Here is a 13,227-nt window from a genome sequence, read left to right as displayed (position 1 = left end):
TTGAACTTTATCAGAAAGGCAGAGCATCGCAGCAGGAAGCTTTCTGATTCGTCTCTAAAGGAGAGAACAGAGGAATGTTCGCGCTCTATTCTTCTTTCGCATCTCTCATTCATTTTCATTTCTCTTTCCACCCCCAGCCGTGCCTTTTTAAAGAATTCTTTCTAGCCTTTTTTGCCCCCCCTCCTCCTTCTTGGCTCTTACATCTTTCACTTTCTCCATTTGTATTTACTCCTCTGTTTCTTCCAGCGTCTTTTTCTCCCTTCTTTTCCCGCTGCTGCCTTATTAGCATTCTCTCTGTACGTATAATTGATTCCTCATGCCTTCCTCTTGTGGAAATGTCATTCATAATTCTGTGTGATAGCTGGCTGGCTGGTTGGATGGCTGGCTGACTGACTGAGTGGTTGGCTTGCTGGCTGACTGTGAGGCAAAGTGGCCACTGACCCATTTGTAGCAGATACAAAGAGACTGACAACCAAATCTGATTATAGCAACCAGACCAGGGCCCTTGTGAAACGAATGGCCTAAGCCAAACTGAGCCTAAGCTGTCATTCATCCTTCTGTGCTTTTTAGTCTACGTATTTAACCTTTATTTTACCCCGGCAGGTAAATTAACGGCGAATTCTTACTGGTGGTGGAGGGTGAAACTGAAGGAGGGATTTTAAAGAGGTATTAAGGGGAAGTACTTGTGCACTCACGACCTTTCGTAGTTGTAATGGAAATGAATTAAGTAGAATTTAACTATAAATTAAATGGCCTATGTCTATGTGTGTGTGTGTGTGTGTGTGTGTGTGTGTGTGTGTGTGTGTGTGTGTGTGTGTGTGTGTGTTTGCTTAACAACAGAAATGAGCAAATAGACAGCTGATGGTCTTTCACACACACATGCACACACATTAATGCAGCCAGATCTATTCTCACACACACACACACACACACACACTGAAAGGTGCAGATTCAGTTATGTGCCACCTACATTGCCAATTATCAACAAGATCTCAAAGGCACCTGGTTGCAGATGACAGAGGGGTGTGTGTGTGTGTGTGTGTGTGTGTGTGTGTGTGTGTGTGTGTGTGTGTGTGTGTGTGTGTGCATAACAGGGAATCTCTTAGCCCAAACATCCCCCTCCCCTCCCATCACGTCTCACTCCTCATGTTACAGTAAAACTAAGGAGGAGGGACAGAAAAAGACAGACAGAAGGACACAGACACATAAACAAGGTGAGAGTTGAGAAGAGGAGGGACGTAAGGAAAGACCAGCAGGAAATTAAAAAAAGAAAAAAGAAATCAGAAAGACGCAAGATAAGAGACATACTGAAGAAAAAAAAAGTGACAATGCAATCGGAGACATAAAAAGGGAGACAGAGACAGACAGGTAAAAAAGACATAAGGAGGTACATACCGGATGCCTGCCCTGAGGGTACATGATCCCAGGAGAGGAGAGGCTGCCAGTCCGTTTGATGGCCAGGTTAGTCCCCTGGCCCTCCACTCCTCTGCCCTCCACCGGTTACACAGCCACACACACGCACACACAAACCCCCGCACACTCTCACCAGTCAATAAGTCCAGTTCCTGCTCCTTGGCAGGGTTGAACGCAGCAGTCTTTACTCTTCTGTTCTTCTTTGCTTTTTCTCGCGCGCTCTCTCCCTATATATGTATATATATATTTATCTTTTACTGCATATTCCTCTTGACGCACAACTGAAGAAGAAGTCTGTCAATTCCTTCATCCGATAATATCATGACAAAACGGAGCAGCGGACTTTACCTCCTCCTCCTCTCTTGTCCTTTCCACAGTGAAAGTCTCAGTTTCTCCTCCTTAGCGTCTCTCAGCCTTCTCCTCACCCTGTGATCAGTCAGGGTCCACACGTAGTGACATGACACAGAGAATTTCATCCAGACAAGCTCCCCTCTTCCACTTCTCCTACTCTTCGCCCCTCTTCTCCTCCTGCCCCTTCACCCAGCCGTCCAATGGCGAAACACACAAACGTAAACAAACACTCAGCTCGATCAAATAGTCTTCTTCTCTGCTTTTTCCTCCTCTTCGCCCTCTCTGTGACACACTGAAGCCTCTGCCTTGACTGCTGCCGCAGAAAAGAAGGAGGATAAGAAGAAGAAGAAGAAGAAGAAGAGGAAGAAAAAGGAGGAGGAGGAGAAGGAGGAGGGGACGGGAGTGAGAGTGTGTGTGAGAGAGAGAGTGAGAGCTTTGTTTTTAATCTAAATGTGGAAAAAAAATGCAAGAGGAAAGCAGGAAAGAACAGCAGGTCAGTGGAGGATCCAGCGGGCTTTTCAGCAGCAAGCCCTAGACTGTAATATATTGTGCCTGTTGGCTTCAACACAAACACGACAGCCTGCTAAAGCTCCTCTTAAGGTGGAACTGAGTAGATAGAGACACCCAGTCGCACACAGAGGGGCAGCAAGAGAGAGAGGCGAGAGATGGATCTCTTTTCAATTGTGGTCAGACACACAAAGCAATCAGTCATGCACAAAGAGTCGGGCTCAAACTGATATGAATCGAGATTCAAACACACAAAACGCTCGACAGCTATGCGGACAAACTCGATGTGCAGCACCAACCACACACAACAATTACAGTGATAAGTTTATTAGGCAGTTTGCACCTCGCATTAAAATGCGGCATGGACGATGCGACAGCAATCCAATCACACCTATTCGCGCACAAATCCAGGTGTAAACACACTCAGGCTGCGCTGAAGATTGCTACCAATGTGACTCCTCACACCTCAAAGGCCTGAGAAGCACTGCATCCAGGAGTTCAGACCGCATACATTTGCTCCTACAGCCTCTCTAACACAGAAGAGTGCCACGGAAGTACGCACTGTAACGGTAAAGTTATCACGTTTATGTCTAAAGGCTGTGAGCGTGTTTGCAGTAATGATTAAATATGAAAGCACGGGCTGGGATACAAGGATACAACCCAGTGAGGTGTCTCATATTGCTTTCTGGTTCACCTGGAAGAAGGGTGCCACTTGATGCGCATAGTTCGAGGCTATTCACAGGGCTTGGCGTACACTTCATAATGATAAAGTTTTCCAGGGCTACCACACTAAAGGTGCAGACAGCAAGAGCCTTATCATGTTCTACAACGGGCCTAAAACTCTAAACACAACACATACGCCCCTTTTTAAAAATAATCTGCTCAGAACTGTTTTTGGTGGTTCTGAATTCTGATCTATTGTTTCTCCATGGGTTTCTTAAGGTGAACAGAAACTCACAGTATATTATTTAAAAAAAACACGTTGGCATTAAGATTTAGTTTAAAAAACAGACTATTTTTCAGAACTTACACCTTAACGAGAACACTCAGCTGGAATAAACAACTAGACGTGCCACCTGCAGAGACTTCTGAATTAAAATGGATAATTATGGCCACATTTGTCAAAACTTCAGAGCAGGAACGCTACAGTTACGTCCACTTCCCGCCAAAGACGCCATCTAAATCAACACGTCGAGTAACTGGAGGATTACCAGCGTAACGCACCAGAAATATCCAAGCTAGAGCAAGATAAAAATGTCTCCCTGCCTACTTTTGACTCTTGGCTCCAGCGCACCTGTTATTTACAGGACTGCCCAGAATGGACCTGGACCAACTAAGACCTGGTATTTAAAGCCTTTCCACGTACAGTACGACAGTGTGGCCAAGCCGTCTTTTGGCGCAGTTTATAATGAGTTTATCCAGAGCAGCTCTGCCTTTGAACTTGATCAAACAGCCATTAATCCGGCGCTGTAGAATCGGACAGTCGGTCTTGGCATCCGTGGAGGGTTTCCAGTAAGACAGAAACTGCATTGGATAACTAGTGGGTTAGCCAGAGGGTAGCTCCAGAGCTTCAATTAAGGCCACATACAGACATCCTATTATCCAATACAGCCTATTACCACACACTATAGATCCTGGAGTAATCTGCTGTCAGTGCGCTCTGAAATGCATTGTTCTACATTTGTTCAAATGTTTGATTTGTCATTTGACTGAAACTAAGCCAGGCTCTACAGTTAATTTCAGCAGACTATACATTTATGACGGGCAGCTGTGGTGGTGATGAGGCCAGACATTTCTGCTGTTAATTGCAATCTGTTGATTAATGGTGAGAAGCCTGCAAGCTAGTTCAGGCAAGCTGCAATGCATCATGCACACTTACTTCCCTGCCACCTTACGTCATATACAAACACACCATCCGAATTTGGATATTTATCTATTTAAGCTGCAAAATTTACCGTCTCGCCCAACAAAACGCCCATCTGACTTCACCGCCTGCTGTTTAAAACCCCTCCATCACCCCCAGCATCCACCTCTGAGCTCCAGGGGGATTGTACTCGTCACTCCCTAATTTAATATAAAGCATATTTGTGGGGAGTGATGAGCCTTGATGTTACACACCAATCTGTTGTTATGATAAATGAATTATTTCAGTTGTTAGCTGTCTTACTGGAATTGATTTCAGATCATTTTGGAAGGTAACTGATTTCAAATCAACAAAAAAGAAGAAATAGGATCCATTTCATATGTTCTGTCTTTCATTCATCTTAACTCTTCGTGTTTTGTTTCACCAAAAAAAGGGAAATAATTTGATGTCAACTCTTTAAATTTAAAAGTGATAAAATATGTTTCCTACATATTATCCAGCAGTCATTTAAAGGACAGAATAATGGTCGGGGGCAAAAACACAAGGATGCCCCCCAAATACGGGTTAGGGAAAAAAAACATGGGTAGATTAAGTACTGTTGTTATGTTTAGCTAGCTATTCGAAACGCTAGTGCCACTTTATTACTCTAATGAAATTTGTTTTAATTTCTATAGGGTTAAATGGTGTAAATGTCTATTCCCCCGATTGGTTAGCAGTGGTTCCTGGCGGTTGCTGGCTTTAGTTGGAAAAAGTGGTTGCAAAGAATGTGCTGCACTCAAATCCTGCTAGTGATTGCCATGGTTGCCTGTAGTTTTTCATGTTTGTCTGCATATACTCCATAAGTACCATGAAATGTACTATCAATGTATCAAAAAGCCCAACTTTTAATTTCAAGGCAAACAGTCCCCATTTCTGTTGTGCGTTGCTCTTTACAGCTAACAGCTCAGAGAAAAGCTGGACAGTGTTTGCAGACTAGTCTGTGACTAGCATACAAGCAAACAACGAGGTTTTTGCCTATCTGTTCCCCTTCTAGAGCAACAGGTGGATCACTAGAGAAAAATGGGGGGGTGTAACCGGCCTGTGTGACTGGAGCTTTACCAACCATTTTTCCAGTGACTGCCAGCAACCATTCGCAGCCATACTCCTTTTTCCCCTCACGACCAGTCTCTAGGCCTGTGCGACTGACTGACTCCCGCCATGACTGTCACATGTCCAAAATAGCCGACAAGTTAATGTCTTATGGTTAGTGGTCTCATGTCTGTTATATCGCAATACATATGCCTTTCAAAATAAAAGCCCAGATTTTTAAAAAGCATTTCTACCCACTATAATACTGGATGACTTCTACTCTGAAAGTGACCCCTTTCTGCTTACTATTGCTAACTAACCAATGGGAAATAATACAAAATTTAAGCTGTAACATGAACCAAAGATCTGTGTGGAGTTTGCATGTTTTCCCTCCCACAGCCCAAAGACATGCCTGTTAGCTTGCTTGTCTAAATTGGCCATAAGTGTGAATGTGAGTGTGAACAGTTGTCCGTCTCTCTGCGTTAGCTCAGTGATGAAGTGGCGACTTGTCCAGCGTGTGCCCTGCCTCTTGTCTTTTAAAAGTCTGGATAGGCTCCACACCTTCACAACCCTGAATTGAATAACTGGTTAAGAAAATGGATGAATGGACAGAGAACTTGCAGAAGCTCTTATATTTTCAGTGTTTGAAATTGTCCTTACTCTCTCAGTTCATTCTCCATAAATTTACACTTGAAGCATCGAGCAGAGTTTGAGACATAATGGAAATCATGAGTGCAATCAAGCAACAGCAGCCCAAAGGTTAAGAAAGAAGCGCATCACCTTCTTCATCAAATCTACGCATCCGGATTATTCACATCCAAACAATTAATCCGAGCAGGACTAGAGGTGGACAGGTCACCTGAGGAAACTTCTGAGAGAGGGAAGCACAAAACAAAATAAAAAAACTTTTAAGTCTGCTTAAGCTATCATTTAGTGAGGAAACACATTTTTCCCTCTGATTTCCCTCTCTCCTCTTTCTAAATAGCTTTTTTCTTAGCGTTCTCTTTCACACAGACACACACATACTGTCATTCAGTGATGCCCACCACTATTCCCCATGTAGCCCATTGTACTAATCAGCATTATCTAATTTTCTAGAATGGATTATGCAGGTAATTACTCCCCCGACTCCTCACATTGGGTTTAAGAGAGACAGATAGGTAAGCATGCAAACACACAGACAGATGCAGACATCAGTACAGATCGGTTCAAAGCATTTATAGTGCCGACCTGATTTTAACGCAACGCTATATGGGCTAAACTGGTTTATGAGGGTGCACTAGCCCAAAAGGACCAAGTCACATCACAGTACCAAGTCCAGCAGGTCCATCAGTGACATTCATAGAGGCATAATCTGTTAGTGTACAACAACTGATATTATCTGGGATACACAGAGAGCCTACTCATCTCATGTTAGAGCCTTAACTGAATGTCTTCTAACACAGAAAATCACAAGAAAGAAATACTTTTGCCAATTTGAAATGCTGGACTGGTGAAACCCTGGACAACCCACAGTTTCTCTATGGATATCAAACGCATGCGTAGGAGTGTGTTCTGACTGACCTTTGCCTTTGAGTCAGCGCCTTCAGACTGATGCAAAAAGTCACATGATGAGATACAACAATGACACTATGATCTCAGCTTCCAAAGCCCTAAATAGCAGCAACAGATGATTTATACACTGTTTATATGTGTGGTAATCATTTCTAGCAGAGCGAGATCAGGCTCATGTTTATCATGGGATAAACATGGTCCTCTCATGGTCTATAATGGAAAATAACCAGTACTACAACCTAACACTACACAATGAGACAAAAACCTGTCATAGAGTTAGCAACCAAAACTTAGTGCAGCCAACTTAACTATGGTACCTAATGACAGTTAAAATATCGACAAATTAGCAGTGGCGGCATTTTTACACGACGCCTGAACTAAAAATGTCCAGTGGCTGAATACACTGAATACACTTACATTCAAATAAGATCACCTATTAGTTAGGTAACAACACGCCGTAAAGGTGAGGGAAACTCGAGTTTCATGCTAACACATCTCAATTTAGACTGTAGAAAAGGACCGCCCCCCACATCCCTCACACCCCAACACTTCGGTTCCACCTTAAAAGCTCAGCTCTGACTGGGGGCTCTCTCCGCGTTCTGATTGGAGGGAGGGTCTCCCTGTTTTAACCAATTGCCTTCAGGGAACCCCACGTTGGGTCCTGATGTCATGAGGAGAGCGGGCCAATCGTGGTGCAGCTTGGCCATTGAATGGGTGTGGGCGGTGGTGGCGGCGGCGGCGGCGGGGAGGGGGGTAGCCGACGAGTCTGTGGGGATTGTGGGCATTGAAGTTCCAATTATTCTGCGCGCGCGCACAAACACACACGCACCCTGTCAGTCACGCTACATAAATGCTCAGTAAATTCTGCCGTTAATTTCAATCCCGCTATTTCTACTGCACACACACACGGTCTCTCACACAGGATACTGTACACACACACACACACACACACACACACACACACACACACACACACACACACACACACACACACACACACACACACCTCACATGCAGTTAAGTCCAGCACGAAATTAAAGCCTTTTTTTCTTGCTCCTTTATTCCACTTCAAACACTTAAAAATTAAAATAAGTAAACATTCATGTGGAACAACCCTAACCTAAACACATAAAACGAGTCGGATATGACAAACAACCTGCAGCGTCTGGCTTTCATGCCCGATGTGTTTTCCCAGCTCTTTCTGTCTTGCTTTTTGTGTAAAATAATTTCTATATCTTTAAAGATGCAACTCGCACACACATAGTGTATAAACTCACACACACACACACATGATTTTCTAGTTCCGTAGTTACTGCTGTTTGTGGCACGTTCTATACGTCGTTGTATGCAGTGCATGCGTGCAGACACACACACACACACACATACACACACTGAGCTCTTGCGCGCACCTCCAGAGCGATACTGTGCAAATTTGGTGTGTCTCAACAAAACACGCTCCGGCATGATGACTCCCTTCACGGACCACATTTTACAACTCTGCACTGCAGGGTAAAAATAAAAAGCTGCTGAGTGCCATTGTACTCGCTGTCTTGTCTTTAGGTGTGTGGAAGGCTGCATAAAGCTTTATGGACAGGCTACAGAGGAAACTGTCAATGTGTGGCAGTGAAATGCAGTAAAAGGGTCTGTCTGTACCTACTCATTAAAGGGAACACGGATGCTGGAGAACCAAGAGGTCACCAAAGACAGTGATGTTTAGAGGGAAGTACACTCCACACCGCAGTACATTTTCTTTGAATGCGAATCCTTGTCTTTGGCTCGGAGCGCACGTGTGGCTGCGTCACCTGCTGTAGGACGTCAATAGAGCAACTGGCATCTCTGCGTCTTCTGCAGTAGGTTTATACCCACATTGTTTGTCTGGAAACAATCGCTTGCTCTTTAGAAATGTCAAGCACCATAACCATGACATTTATCATTGCTGTTTCAGATTATTAGAAGTGAAATGGAAATCAAACTCCTTTGTAGCTTTGATGAAAGTTCTTTTGTTGTCCATCAGTCTTCTATTCGATTCAGGGTTTAAAGGCGCATATAAACATATACAAAGACGTCCACACCGATGTCCATTTTAGAATTACTGATTTATCAAACTCACAAATACTGGACAAAGTTGGAGGTGTCAGGCAGGAGGCGAAGAGGAAGAAGAAAAACTTCGAACTGTGGCTGCAGAGCCTCATTTAAAAAGCTTGTGCATGTATCTTTTCAGTAGTTTTAGTAATATTAGTTAGTTTTAGTAAGATTTAAAGTGCGTTCTATTTAATTCATTTCTTTGCTTTTTTTGCTGGTCCTTATTCTGCTTTTATGACTGTGAAACTTTACTGTTTTTCTAATCAAACTTCAAGGTATTTGGGTCGGGTCTATCAGATGTTTCAGTTGCAGACTGAACCTAATTGTTGCCAAGGACATGGTGGAGGATCAAGATCAGGAGTAAGTAGACTTTACTTGCTGATGTCAACTATGAGACGCAGCGGTAAAAAAAAAAGTTAACTGAGTTCGTTTCTTCGAATCTTCTATTCAATTCTGATGTTTTCTGTTTTGTTTAAATGATTTCATACACACACACACAGCTGTCAGTCAGGGAAGCGATCTGCAGATCTGCACTGACTAATCTATTCAGTAATAGGAAACGGCACAAGGAGAAACCCTATCCCTGTGATGTGGGAGTCTGGAGAAGCTCTGGTGTGGTTGATGCCGGATAAATAGACGCCTATTCACACACTGGCACACACAAACAGGGGAATGTGCCGACATGCGTTACTAGCAGACCCCTACACACACACACACAGACACACAGTGCGAATAAAACTGCCATGTACATATACCTGCGGTGGGTTACAGGCCCCTGAGTGCCTGCAAACACATGTGATCTCCTGACCTGGTAGTGCAAACATTGGGCTATACTGTGAAAGGATCTGTGCATGTGTGTGAGTGCGTGCTTGTGCGTGTATTGACGTGTTTGGGTGTGACTGTGTATGTTTCTGCAAGATCAGTGTGACTTCCTGGCTGGTTGTGTGGAATATGTGCAGCAACACTCTGTGCCATAATTATCTTCGTCCAACTTATTTCCTGCTCCTTGCTGCAGGAAAGAACTGTGTCACTTCTGTGTGATGTGCATGTGTGCATCTCTATGGGGCAAGATTTGCATTCCGGCACATTAAATCTTAAATGAAACAAAACCACTTTGCCCACTTTTTTAGGAAGTTGTTTTGAAGAACTGTCTAAATTAGCTTCAAATTCAATAGTCAGCTAGGCATGAAGACAGCGTGTATGGAATCGCCAGTCAGATCAGATTATTTCTACCATCATCTTTGCTGTTGCAGAATTCCTTGAGTGCTGTGTCTTTCTCTAATAATATCTCCAGTACACGGATGTTCAGATCAAACGTTTTGCCCGCCTGTAACAGGAGGCAAACTTTGGTTTTTTTTGCATGAAAGCTGGATGCACCGCTTCCTGTACCCTGCACTGCACACTGGTATTGAATTCAGAGGTTCAAAGTTCTCAAACATCGGCATAATTCCCCAGGAACATTAAACTTGTCTGGTTCAGGAAATCTTACTGTGACAAGTTTGCTTCAAAAACAGAAAGGGGAAAAAAAAAAGATGCAGCCAGGAGATAATCTTGTGGTGACTTCAGCTGATCATCACCAACACGTAGCAGTAAAACTGGGTGTGGTCCTACAGTGAATGCAACAGGCCTTAGAGGTCAGTGGTACAATACAATGCAGTTCCTCCAAACAAGACTTAATGCTATCCTTAGTTTGTCTGGTTAATTTTTCATTTACTCAGAAGTCCTTATGTCTCTTAATGGACTGTTCACCTGAAGGTCAGCTCAGCAGGAAACGCGGCAAATATCCAGACGATGGGGATCAGCATCTGGGGACGTGAAAGGACATAAAAGGAGAGGGGACTCCGTGCTTTCCACCTGTGCATCTCAGAAGAAGGGGGAGTCATGACATTTCTACGACCTGTTTCTATATTGTTCGTGTGTGTGATTGGTCACGTCAGGCCACTGACGCACACTCACCACAGGTGGATGCAATAAGTGTAGTAAAAGGTTTGTATCAGCTATCTCCACATCTGATAAGCTGTAATGTGTTTGCAGCATGTTTTTTCCCAAAATATGATGATATAGTATGCATAACTGGTATGTATGCATGTGCATACTGTACACATACTTTCAGCTTTAATTTATTGGAGATTATCTATCGGGATTTCAGGAGCAGGACCACGCCTCCAAACACGCTCCTTCCGGTTGTCATCTATATAGGTTCCCCCAGTTCTGCCAGCTGTTCATTCTCATTTACGTTCCCCACCCTGCCTCCCTCTTCGTTCTCAATTCTTTAGCTTCTTCATTTCTATTTAGTGCATGGGGATCTGCCAGGCCCAGGAGCCATCTCCACTCCCCTTCGAGGCCTTCCCCAAACTGCAGCTCAAGTCATGTCAAAGCATTCACTTTTACCTACTGAAAGCTGTAAAACCTAAAATGAGGACGTGGACCCAGCTAGTGAAAGGGCTTTTAACATTTTTAACATTATCAGTATCTCAAATCTAATTGGACAGTGGACTAATAGTCAGCTTCATGGCCAGGTGAGGCAGATACTCTTATTATTTCAAGACAAGTGATGCAAATAAAAGATTTTGAATTGGTTCAAAGTTTTGAATTTGTATTCTATAGCTTTTCCTTGTCATGTTGAATGTGAGACCTCAAGTGAAGTCAGTTCAACTGGGGAGGCCAGTTCACACCATCCAGCCTGGTCAGGAACACTCTCGGACAGGTAGGGACACCTTCATTACTGTAAATACAGAGAGTTAGACTCAAGATCAGGAAGGTCAGATTAAACTTTGCCAATAAACAGCTGGAACAGTTTTGGAAACTTCGGGCAGATGAAACCAAGACGATCTGAAGCATACGACATCATCTGTCAAACACAGTGGAGCCAGTGTTACAGTGTGTGCACTTAAAGCTGCCAGTAAAATCTGTTCACCAGTGTTTTCTAATGACGTGACTGCAGGATGAATTCTGAAGCGAGCAGGTCTATAATCGCTGCTCATTCGCTCACAGTGCAAAAGCAACTCCAGAGTTTCTCAAGGTAAAGAAACGGGATATTCTTCAGTGGCAAAGTCGGTCACCTGAACCAGCAGATGTTCAGTTACTGAAGATAAAACCGAAGCAGAAAGACCCACAAATAAGCAGCAACTGAAGGTGGCCCAGCAGAGGATCTAAATGGTAAATGGCCTGTATTTGTATAGCGCTCTACTAGTCCCTAAGGACCCCAAAGCGCTTTACATATCCAGTCATCCACCCATTCACACACACATTCACACACTGGTGATGGCAGCTACATTGTAGCCACATACATTGTGGTCTCAAACCCACAAACATCTAGTGATGTTTGTGGGTTTGAGACTTCAAATGATTTTCGTCTAATCTTTACAAAACACCCTTATATCATCATAATCATATTAGTTTTTCCAGTTACCCATGAGCATCTGAAAAATGGGGGACTGTGTAGAAAATGGTTCCTGTAAAAAGTGAATACTAACTTTTTTTGTTAAATCCCTTGAATTAAAGCTGAAAGTCCTCGCTTCATTCACAGGAAACAAGGCAAAGCATTCAGAGGATTTTGTCTGTGGTGATGCACAGAGGAAAAATTACAAAAAATGTTTGATCGTTCAGAAACACGTGGACTACAAACTGGACACCCGGTGAGAACGCTTGTGTTTGTGCTACGAGAGCTGTTACCTATGCAGATGTGTTTGCACAACTCAGTTTGTGTGTGTGCATGTGTGGCATGCGTGTTCACACCCTCCAGGCTGTAGTAGACTGTCCTGGGATCAGACTGCTTTGCGTGAGCCAATTCTGTGACTAATTTGGACTGAGGCAGACTCCAGCAAACAAAATACCTTCTTGTCATCATCTCGCACTCAGACCTGCTTGTGTCTCTCCTGAATGCATATAGCAATATTTACTCTTACTTTTTTAGCCAAGCTGGCAGCGTGGCTCTATGGATGGCAGCACTGCTCTGTCAGCTCTCTCAGCCAGTTTCGTCCAGACTGAAAAAGCCGCTGTGGGTGGATCGTCACTGAATTTTCATACTTGAGGTCCCCAGAGATGAAGCCCTCCGCCTGTGGTGATCCCTTGACTTCTCGTCAAGAGCTGACATTTGTGGTTTGGAGAGAAACTGCTCTACATATTCACAGCTATTTGGTGGATAGCCATGAAATGAGCTCTCAAGTTCCCGTTACAGCTTTAATTCATTCAGTACTTCGTTTTTTTAGGGTTTTTTTTTAATGGTTACTCTCCAAACAAATAGCATTCCTGTTGCCTTTATGTTTTGTGGCGATTAGCTAATGGGGCTTTTAATATATCAAACGCAGCATTGGAACCATTTCAACACCATCACCATGTTAGCATGCCGACGACATTCACAGCTGAGCCAAAGTACGGCTTCACAG

The 13,227-nt window shown here is 43.6% G+C and overlaps 1 protein-coding gene across 2 annotated transcripts in view; it reads right to left on the bottom strand.

Moving 5' to 3' along the window:
* Positions 1–2,372, bottom strand: part of tle2b (TLE family member 2, transcriptional corepressor b) — an 83,932-nt gene extending 81,560 nt beyond the window's left edge. The window contains exons 1-2 of one of the 2 annotated variants that reach the window (XM_080877469.1): positions 1,762–2,372; positions 1,396–1,640 (exon numbers count right to left, since the gene is read on the bottom strand). In XM_080877469.1, the coding sequence (XP_080733595.1) occupies positions 1,396–1,419 (24 nt within the window). In that variant the 5' untranslated portion in view covers positions 1,420–1,640; positions 1,762–2,372. Of the gene's footprint in view, positions 1–1,395 lie in introns of both variants that reach the window. The other variant, XM_080877470.1, reaches the window with a different exon arrangement.
* Positions 2,373–13,227: the final 10,855 nt, after the last annotated feature.

Source organism: Rhamphochromis sp. 'chilingali' (assembly GCF_963969265.1).
Source record: "Rhamphochromis sp. 'chilingali' genome assembly, chromosome: 3".
NCBI lineage: Eukaryota > Metazoa > Chordata > Actinopteri > Cichliformes > Cichlidae > Rhamphochromis > Rhamphochromis sp. 'chilingali'.
Note: the sequence above shows the minus strand (reverse complement) of the source record. Positions and strands in the feature narration are given on the sequence as shown.